General features: G+C 34.2%; 1 protein-coding gene across 1 annotated transcript; it reads right to left on the bottom strand.

Annotated features, from left to right (window-relative positions):
* Nucleotides 1-1,237: 1,237 nt before the first annotated feature.
* Nucleotides 1,238-4,167, bottom strand: LOC105792646 (NADH--cytochrome b5 reductase 1). Its single transcript, XM_012621308.2, has 9 exons — nucleotides 3,817-4,167; nucleotides 3,117-3,258; nucleotides 2,938-3,028; nucleotides 2,762-2,839; nucleotides 2,567-2,647; nucleotides 2,367-2,456; nucleotides 2,191-2,256; nucleotides 1,594-1,680; nucleotides 1,238-1,506 (listed from the first exon to the last, which is right to left on the bottom strand). Exons 1-9 carry the CDS (start codon nucleotides 3,929-3,931, stop codon nucleotides 1,414-1,416), a joined length of 843 nt encoding a protein of 280 aa, XP_012476762.1. The 5' UTR covers nucleotides 3,932-4,167; the 3' UTR covers nucleotides 1,238-1,413.
* Nucleotides 4,168-10,631: the final 6,464 nt, after the last annotated feature.

The following is a 10,631-nucleotide window of genomic DNA, read 5'->3' as shown; positions in this document are numbered from 1 at the left end:
ATTACCATATCAACAATTAATTTTTTTTAATTTTAAAAATTTACAAAAACTTGTAAAATTTATTTTAAAAGTATAAAAATTATAAAAAATAATTTTAATTTTTAAAAAGTTAATTAATTGCTAACATGATATACACATAGATTATCACATTAAAATTATATATATAAAGTTAATATATGTATTTTAAGATGATTTGATAAATAATATAAATTTTGAAAGAATAAATTATTTAAATCAAAAACCTCGTTGTAGGTCAACATAAATAAATAAATAAATAAAAACGTTGAAAAAGTTGATGGTGATTTAAGGGAATTATGGTCATCATTGAGGGCTAGACCGCTAGAGTCCTTCACGTTTCCTTAGAAAAAAAATATGTCCGCCACTAAAAAAATATATCTTTATTTTCATTTAATTTATAATTAATTTTAATCTTTATGATGTAAAATTAATATTTTATCTTTAAATTTAAAAGATTTCAAAGTTATATATAAAAATTATCTTTCAAAAGAATACAATTTTATTTACTTAAAATTATTATTTTCAAAATATTTAAATTATTTTAAATAAAATTCAAAAATCATAAAATAAAACTCATTTTAAATAATATTTTTAAAATATTATTTTAAATAATATCTAAATTTTTAGAAAAAAACTGAATTTAACTAAAAGAAAGTAATATAAAAATTCAATTATGATAAACAATTAAAAAAACAGTCAACCACTTTTTATTTATGGCTTCACATAAATGATGAGACCCATGCTATTTTACTTCTTACGGACTGGTGGGTTGAATTTTAATATTTTAATGGTTTAATTTTACTATTTTAAGAAAAATAAAATTATGAATTTAGTCTATATATTCTTCAATTAGATCATTTTAAGTCTCTATATTTTTTAAAATTTTTGAAATTTCAATTTTGATGCAAATGAGGCCTTAACAGCAACGCAATTACCCCTGGGACAATGAATACCTGACCATAAAGCCAACACATAGAGTTCATATAAATAATAAGTTGAAATAATAATATACATATAATAATATGTTTGCCCTTATAATAGAACTTAATAAATTTAATAGTTATTGTCCGGTGATGATCGAAATATTAAAAATTAAAAATACATGACAAAATTAAAATAGCAAAATTTAACCTATTTAGTTAGAATAGTGCAGAGGTGTCATTAATTTTATTATTTTTAAATAAAATAAACTAATGATTTATTTGTTTAATACTGTGCATTATGGACGTAAAGCAGTAAAGGTTTATTATTTGAATTTGGCTGTAATTATGGGGTGTAAATTACCGACCTGAGTATGTTCACAAGTCTACATTATTTTCAGTACATGGTGATAGAAAACAGAAGGGCACCCAACAAATGACATTCGAAGTCGAGCTTAGGCTTAGTCTACAAGGATCAGAACTGGAACTGCATATCAGGTGAATATCCGAGTGCATCAAGGTGTCCAGTCATGGCCTTGTTCATGGGTGGAGGGCCACACCTCAAAACCTACATGATATATGTAGCAATATACGTAAATCATTCGGAGATTTCAGGCATACAGCGAAAAAGATGGTAAAGAAACAAGTAACATACCCGGATATCCGGTGCTGGTGCAGGGCAATGGGTTTGAATCATTTCCTTCGATACAAAGCCGACACCACCATCCCACACTTCAGGAGGCTAAGGAAACAACACCATAAAGTAGTTTGTTAGCAAAAAAAAAGCCGACTGCAGCCCTTTAACTGCAAGATTACATAAAAATGGAACGGGCAGCAATTCAATTATTTATCGAAAATACATTATCGATGCCACTCCAATAATCATGCCAAAATAGTTCAGTAAATCATGCAAAAATGTTCAAATAAATAAATTTGTATTGGAAATTGTTCGAATAGTTCAAATTCCGAATAAATTCAGTACACTGAATGTACAGAAATGGCTATAACAGAAATCTGGCGTTATTGTTCTTTATTTCAACAATATCTTAACAGCATTATCTAACGTATTCGTGTATGCATTGCTGCTATGCATGAAAAAGAGGAGGATGAATTTAACATCACTTCAAATTTAGGTAAATCCACGCTCTCTACTTAGGCCTTTGACTATATATTTGCAGAAACAACCAGCTGGTGTCAATGATGCTCGGTAAATGTGAAAACACAAGATTGCCACGAAGAAAAGGCAACTAACCTGGTTCAGAACATAGTAGACTTTGAAGCGACCGGGATACTTAGCGGCAAGGCTATCCAGCTCTTCCTGCAAAAAAAGGAAAAAAATTGAATTTAACCATTTTACTAGTCAGTAGTCACTAACCATGCTTGTCCTCGTATAAATATTAAAAACAGAGAAGTCGGATATTAAAACACCTTCAAAAGAATGTCCTCGTATGTGACGTTTGCATAGATAAGGTGTACATTTGTCGTGTCTTTCGGGTTCTCCAATATAGCTCTGGCTACCTAATCAGAAACAAAACCAGAAAAAAATGAAAAGAGGTGGTGACATATTATTCAAACATTTAAACCTTGCATATATATTACAGAAGTATCTGTTATCATTTATAACATACTTGGAACATTGGTGTAATGCCAGAGCCTCCAGCAATCATCCCAAATGCTCTAACTTCACCGGGTTGATACCTGAACCGCCCCTGAAAGAAACAATTCACAGAACAACAACATAAGGAAATGCAAACCACATGTCAAATGAAAGAAACCGTACTGCCAAGACCAGTTTATGCGTACATATGAAAAAAACTGTATACCTTGGGTCCCTTCACAGCAAGATAATCACCAACGCGCAGCTCTCTGAAATGGTGCGACATTCTCCCTTGAGGATACATCTACTTAAAAGAAAAGTCCGCCAATTGATATGAGCACCCGGATAAGTATAATATCACACAAGGTCAACTCCAACCAGCAAGAAGTTTCAAGCAAGTACCTTAATAACTAATTCGAAATAACCAACATCAGAATCCAATGTTGTAGGTGTATATGGTTTAATAACCTCTTCACCTTGGCTATCCTTGCCCCTATTAAAATGAAAAAAATCCAACTTTTATGATATTCACGATCAGAAGTTTTTGGAAATTCGAGAAAGATAAATACAATCAACTTAACCTGCAACTTATATGCTGTCCAATGGGAAGACCCAAAGCTGAAGTAGGTGTAGGAAGTTCAAATGTGAACTTCGCCACATTATGGCTCAGCTGTTGGCGCTTCACAAGTTTAAACTCTTTGAAATTCTCTGGATCTAGACAGCCTAAAAGCACATACAACTAGGTGAGCAACTTAATAGTGCTTCCATTGTACAATGTTCTTTATAAGAGCCACATAATACCAGCCTCGATCAGTCATTAAGCTAACTTAGAAAGCAAAGCTATAATTGCTCACTGCCTCAAGTCTGCAATTAAGCATGGCATTCAATACTTATGGAATCCGAAACAACTTGATTAGCAATCACATGACTGTGTCAGTCATCCACTATCCAGCATCTGATTTCATAATCTAAAGAAGAACAGAACTATATCCTACCATACTTTCAATTAATAATCCCCAAAACAAGCAAGAACCAGAACAAATCAAGAACAATAGCAAAACAATTGCAACAATTTCCAGTTTCATCTTCTATATTTCCAGTTTCATCTTCTATTCACTAACAACAGGAAGCTAATATCTGAATCAGTACCAAACGAACCAACGAAAACCCCATTAACCAATAGATATAAACACACAAAAATCCAGAATTTGGTACACCCAATAAGTGAAATTCCAAGAACAATCAATCAATACTGGTAAAAGATATGGAAAAAGGCAAAACCTTTGGATTTCGTAGAGGCAAACAGATAAACAGCACCAACAACAATGGCTAAAGCAGCTACAGCTACACCAACAAGAATCTGAATATCCATAGATTGCAAGAATTCCAAATCCATGATCCTGATTCCAACTATACCCCAAGATCTTATCTTTCTAAGTTCTAATAAAAAGACCCCCAAATTTCTAATTAATGGATAGGACAGGGGAGGAAAAATGGGGTATTTATTCCTTGTTTTAACTCATGCAAAAGGTGCTTTATTTTGTTTTGGCTCAGTTCCTGGCAGAGAAGAGAAAGGGAGTCAAAATTTGTAAACATTTGGTGTAATCGGCAACCCATTTAGCAGAGCTCATTTCTTATAAGAAAAAATATATATATTGATGTCATCAGTCAAATATGAGTGTATGACGTTCAATCGATTTAATTTTTAAATTTTTATAATTATGTGTTTTCAGGATTTGACCAAACCGATTGGTTGGGTTTGAGGTATTGGTTAAGAGGCATTGAATTAATTGATTCATGAATATAATTTTTCTTCGTTCAATGGATATTTCTCTGGAAAAGGATAAGATCTCTGAATCTCGGTCTGCTGATGATCGGGAAACAAAAAAAATCCGATTTAAAGAGGGTGATGGTGATGTTCATGATGATATGGCCGTGGATTTGGATCCGTAACTAAAAGTTTCTTGGAAACAGATGCTGCTGGGGAAAGGGGTTTCAGTTCAAGAGGAAGGATTCCGATATACTAAGGTTGATATTGTTGAAGATTTGGAATTTTTGGAAGGTGGCGTTAAGAAGTCCATGGTTAATGGAATTCTAGCTATTTAGTTTTCAGATCGTATCTAATAGATCCTTTTTAAGGACATGGAGACAACGGAGTGTTGAAGTTGTTGGGTCAAAATATTAGATACGTCGCCTTGTTTAATCGGATCAGTAGTTTACGACGACCTCCAAAATCGTTTCATCTAATGGATACTGAGAATGACTATTTACTGGCTAAACTTTAGTGTATTGAGGATTATAATAAAGTCCTTACGCAAGGATCATAGATTATATATGGTCAATACCTCCCTGTTCAGTCATGGACAAAAATTTTCAACCTTAAGAAACCTTATCCGAGTGTGCTATTGGCATGGATCAGAATGTCGGGTCTTCCAGGTTTTGGAATTTTGGAAGTAGTAGGAGGACTGGTGGACAAAGTGGCCAAGCTCGATTTCAACACTGATAAAAAAACTAGGGGCTGTTTCACTAGAATGACAGTTTTTGTAGATCTTGATAGACCTTTGGTGTCCCAAGTTTTGGTGAATGGGGAACTAATTCGGGTGGAATATAAAGCCTTGCCAACCACATGTTTTTCGTGTGGAAAATATGGTTACTTGAAAGAGATGTGCACTTCGCCAGCGACAGAGACAAGCTTTGAGACCGAAAAAAATAGTGATAATTCGGAGTCATCAAATTCAACGATCAATGGTGAAAGTTTGACGTTCGAACCATGGATGGTGGTGGAGCGAAGAGCACGACAAGGACAGAGGGATCAACGTAATCAAAGGGAGGGGGCTCTAGAAAAGACGAGTTTGGGATCAAGATTCTCGACCTTAAATGGATTGGATAATACGGAAATAAGTGCAGGTGATCGGGATGGGATGATCTCCGATGATTCTTTTGCAAAATTAAAAGGAAAGGAAAAATTTGATGCACGTATTATGGGGAAAGGAAATGCATATTTAAATATAGGTGATGCTGGAATGTCAGTGGATCTAATTGAGGTCGTGGGTTGTGGGTCACTAAAAAATGGGTTAAGGCTTGTTTAATTGGGTGAAAAAATAAATAGGGGACTAAGCCATAACCTAAATGGAGGAGGCCATAGTGGATCAAAAAACAATGCAGGCCGTGCAACCAAACTGGACCAGGGAATTCAAGTATGGGGGCTTAAGGAAGCTGGGCAGCATCAAAAGGGTGAGCTGGATCTGAGCTTGCGGTCTGTTGGACAAGTGGCTAAGGACTTGGGCAATCGACAATTTAAAGTAGGAGGTCCAAAAGGTAATGGGTCTGGGCTCAACACTGATGGGCATAGCATGCTGGGTAATGTTATTGGAAAAATATTGGGCCACGGATGAAAGGTAATGTACCAAAATTGGTAGTGGCTAAATCCAATTTCAACAAGAAATTGGGGAATTTATTTAAAGACCCCCCACAGTCTTCTAATGTACCAAATGGCCCATTTGTGACTACTACACATTTCAATCCAACTTTTGAAAAATCAGAAAGAATGATGGTGGCCCTAGATGGAAATGTACTTGACCTAGGGAAGCACTCGACGATAGTTTTCAAGGAAAATTATAATCCCAATAAAGAACAAACATTGAGGGATAGTAGGGATAACTTTAAATTAGTTGGCACTGCCCGTGTTCCTTTGTTTGAGTCCATGAATTCTTTGGTTGAGTTAATTAATGCTCAACTTGTCACGTGGAAAAGTAAAGAAACAGAGGCTTCAGAAGGTTTGCAAGAACTAGAGTCAGGGGGCTCTAAGTAGTAAGATTGGTTATTCTCTTATTTTAATTTCTTTTTTTGAATTTAGCAGTTTTATCTTGAAATTGTCAGGGGCGTGCAAGTCCTAACGTGAATATAACAAAGAGCATAAACCCAATATAGCATAATAAGGGTAAGTGGTATCAAAGTAGATTAGATTATAGCTAATTTGGGTTTTTCAGTTTTCTCACAAGGTCGAGGCTATCAATTTTTTCGGAGGTATTTGGGTGGGCTGGAAGAACCCGATTTCTGTTGAGATCCTTCATAGTAATCCTCAATTCATTTGCATTTGAATTCTTAGGACTGGTTCTGTATTGCATGTTCATATTGTGTTTATATATGGAAGCCCAGATAGGCAGAAGAGGAAAAAGCTTTGGGAAAGTCTCACATCTTCTATTCCGATAGAAAATATCCCGTGGATGGCAATTGGTGATTTTGATGCTCTACTTTCTTTTAATGATAAGAAAGGAGGGCGTAGAATTCGAAATGGTTGTCTTCTTTTTAATGATTTTCTTGAGAAGTCTCATTTGTAGGACTTAGGTTTCGGGTGTCCTCCTTTCACTTGGCATCGAGGTGGGCTTCATGAAATGCTTGATAGGGCAATTGGTAACGATGCCTAGATGAGGCCTTTTCTGTATTACTCAGTCACTTACCTCTTGAGGGTCAAGTTAGATCATAGACCTCTACTTTTATCCCTCAAATCGGAGGTTAAGTTGTCTAAAGGTTGTCTTTTCAGATTCCTTACTAGATGGATTGAACACCCCAAATTCTCAGGTTTTGTCAAGGAGAGGTGGTGTTTAAAAGGTAATACGACTGAATCTCTAAACTTCCTTACAAATAACATTAAAAATTGGAACCATTCTATGTATGACCTTATTGGGATTCGCAAAGGAAGTTGATGCAGAGATTGTTTAATGTTCAAAAAGATTTCGAAAGAGTTGATTCTGTGCATTTAAGTCTGTTGGAAGCCCAGATACGAGAGGAATTGGAATGTGTTCTCCACCATGAAGAACTATTATGGAAGCAGAAAGCTAGGTGTGATTGGCTGCATTTTGGGGATCGAAACATTAAATTTTTCCACTCTTGTACGATTCATAGAAGGAATCACAACAAAATTACAGTGTTGAAGAATGAAGAGGGTGAATGGATTTTCAAGGATGAGTCTCTCCAGACTGAGGCAGTTAATTTTTTCCAGAAGTTGTATGGTGAACCTCTGGAATATTCAACAGCCTTACTCGCTAGCTCGTTTCCTAAAATTGATCCTAATGATAAAGTACTCTTGAGAAAAGCAGTTTCGAATTAAGAAATGAATGCGGCCTTATTTGACATGGCTCATTTGAAAGCACCTGGCAGTGACGATTATCATGCACTCTTTTTCAGAGCCAATGAGAGTTGATCAGTGGGGCTATCTGCGAGTGGGTTAGGAAAATTTTTGATGGTCAAGATATTAACAGAGAGCTTAATGACACTTTGCTCGTACTTATCCCTAAGGTTCATAATCTTGAGAATTTTATACAATTTCGCCCTACAAGCTTGTGCTCAATTCTATACAAATTGGTCATGAATATTATTGCGAATATATTTAAGGTGGTTGTTCCAAGAATCATTAGATCAGAACAAGTCGGTTTTATTGCTGGAAGGAACATCACAGATAATATCATAATGTCCCCAAAAGTTATCCATTCAATGCGAAGCAAACACAAAAAAAGATGACCATTAAGATTGATTGGGAAAAAGCCTATGACCGGGTGAGTTGGGAATTCATAGATGCCTCTCTCCAAGAGACAAATATTCCAGACTTCCTTATAAATGTCATTATGTCAGCCACCACCGATTCTACTATGCAGATCTTGTGGAATGGGATGCCTACTCGAAAATTCAGTCCAGTAAGGGGCATCAGATAGGGGTGTCATCTGTCCCCTTACCTATTTGTTCTTTGCATGGAATGGTTGGGTCACAGTATTTGTTCAGCTATAAATTCTGGCTTTTGGTCTCCCATTTGCTTATCTAGGTCAAGACCGATGCTTTCTCACTTGTTTTTTGCCGATGATCTTGTTATCTTTGGGAAAGCTAAAGTGAGTCAGGCTTAGATTAGTTAAAAATTTACTGGATAATTTCTGTGGCTGTTCTAGGCATTGAAAGGCATTGAAACAATACTCATAGGATGAACATTTTCTTCTCCAAAGGAGTGAATGAAGACTTGGCAGGGCAGCTTTGAGCTTTGCTTGGTTTTCGAAAGGTCCACAATTTAGGTTCGTACTTGGGAGTCCTTTTTTTTCACGAAAGGGTAACTATTAGCTCCTTGAAGTTTGTGGTGGAAAAAGTTAAATCGAGGCTTCAAAGGTGGGATGCAAGACAACTATCTCTAGTCGATAAAGTTACTTTAGAGCTCAGTCGATTCTTATTACAATCCCTAGCTACTTCATGCAGCCCTTAAGGATTCTGCAATGAATATACGACAAAATTAAGAGTATTGTTAGGCAATTTATATGAGGTTCGGCTAGAGGTAGTAAAAAAATAACCCCTATTAGTTGAAATTCAGTATGTCAGCCAAAGGCTTATGGAAAGTTTTGTAAGGCACATTTTGAGGGGGGAGATGATGAAAACAAAAATGTGGATTCAACTAACTTTTGATGGAACGGTTCAAATTAACACTGATTGTGCTGCTACAGTAAGAGTTTTGAAAGATCAAAGTGGGGAATAGATCCTTGGGTTTAATCGCAAATTAAGGAAATGCTCTGCTTTCGAAGTTGCATTGTAGGGTATTCTTGATGGTGTGACATTGGTACAATGAAGACAACATGATAGGGTTTTGGTGCAGACAGACAACTTGAAAGTTATTGGGTGTGATTAAGGAGGCCTTATCGAAAGGATCATATTCAGCAATAATCAGACGTATCATACAACTCTTGCAAAATGAGGAGAACTGATCAATTGAATATGTTCCTAGAGAAGAAAACATGGAAGTCGGTCATATTACCAAGCTAGCTTTTGATAGGGAGAAGGGTCTACAATTACATGTAACATCTCATTTTGTTTCATTTTAGTATTTTATGTAGTTTCTTCTTCTATTCACCGAAAAAAAAATTGATTCATTAAGTGTTATGTTGAATCGAGAAAAAAATATAATTTAAATTGAGGGATGAATTGTTTTATATATTTTTAATGTTTAATGAATTTTTTAATAATTTATTTTATCAAACTAATAGGATAAAAATGGGTAAATTAATCAATTCGATTACCGATTTAATTTTGAAAACCTTAATCATTACATTGAACCTTAATTAAATTTAAATCCAATAGAATCTTTAAATTGAGTTAATTTATTCTTTCATAAAATCTAAGAATATCAAACACTTTATTATTCGATTCAATAATTAATAATAAATTTATTGTATTAGAAAGAGTCTGGAAATATTGGTGCACCTACCACTTATGCTTCGTACTTGGGTACCATTATCTATAATTTAAAATATATTTTATATATGCTAAAAGAGTTAAAATAATAAGAACTTGCATGTGAAACATACATGATATGGATTCGGTAATCCTTTCTTATTTCTTAATTGGGTATCTTAAAATGCACGTTGAAGGCGAGGGAAGTTCAGCATAATGCAATTACAAAATTAGGAAATCGCTTGCTTTTTTCAAAAATTAAATGATTTATTCAAATAATAATATTTTTTTTGTTTTTGTCAATTATTATATTAAATTTACAAGTTTAGGGTTAACTATTTAGTTTGGATTAAGTAATTATGGGCTAATTCCTTAAAATAAATAAAAATATTTAAAAATTTTCCAAGTGAATCAACATGAGGACTTAAAACTTTAAATACAATTTAATTTAATTAGGTAATTTAAATTATTTTCTCTTACCCTTCCTTGTATTTTTGCTTACCCATCTCTAACAGGAGACACAAGTAAACTACGTACGTAAGCACATGTAAAGTAATAGTACCTTTTTTTCCAGTACTATACTCATACTTCATTCTACGATACCACATGTCCAGAAAAGAACTTTTAGATGAAATCTTATGACAGAAAATTATAAAATAACTTCAAAAAATTTATAAAAAAATGGTTCCATGATTTGGATACCTATTTTTGTATAAGCCTAAATTTCCTAAAATTTAAAATATTTTAATTTAGACTTATACGAAAATAGGTATCTAAACCATGTAACTTTTTAATTTAGGTACCTAAAGTTTTCATAATTTGATTGATTCAAAGGTTTCTCTTAATCGAAGTTTATTAAAATTAAAATTAAAATTTAAAAACTAAACCCCAAC

The sequence above is a fragment of the Gossypium raimondii genome, chromosome 8 (assembly GCF_025698545.1).
Source record: "Gossypium raimondii isolate GPD5lz chromosome 8, ASM2569854v1, whole genome shotgun sequence".
Classification (NCBI taxonomy): Eukaryota; Viridiplantae; Streptophyta; class Magnoliopsida; order Malvales; family Malvaceae; genus Gossypium; species Gossypium raimondii.
Note: the sequence above shows the minus strand (reverse complement) of the source record. Positions and strands in the feature narration are given on the sequence as shown.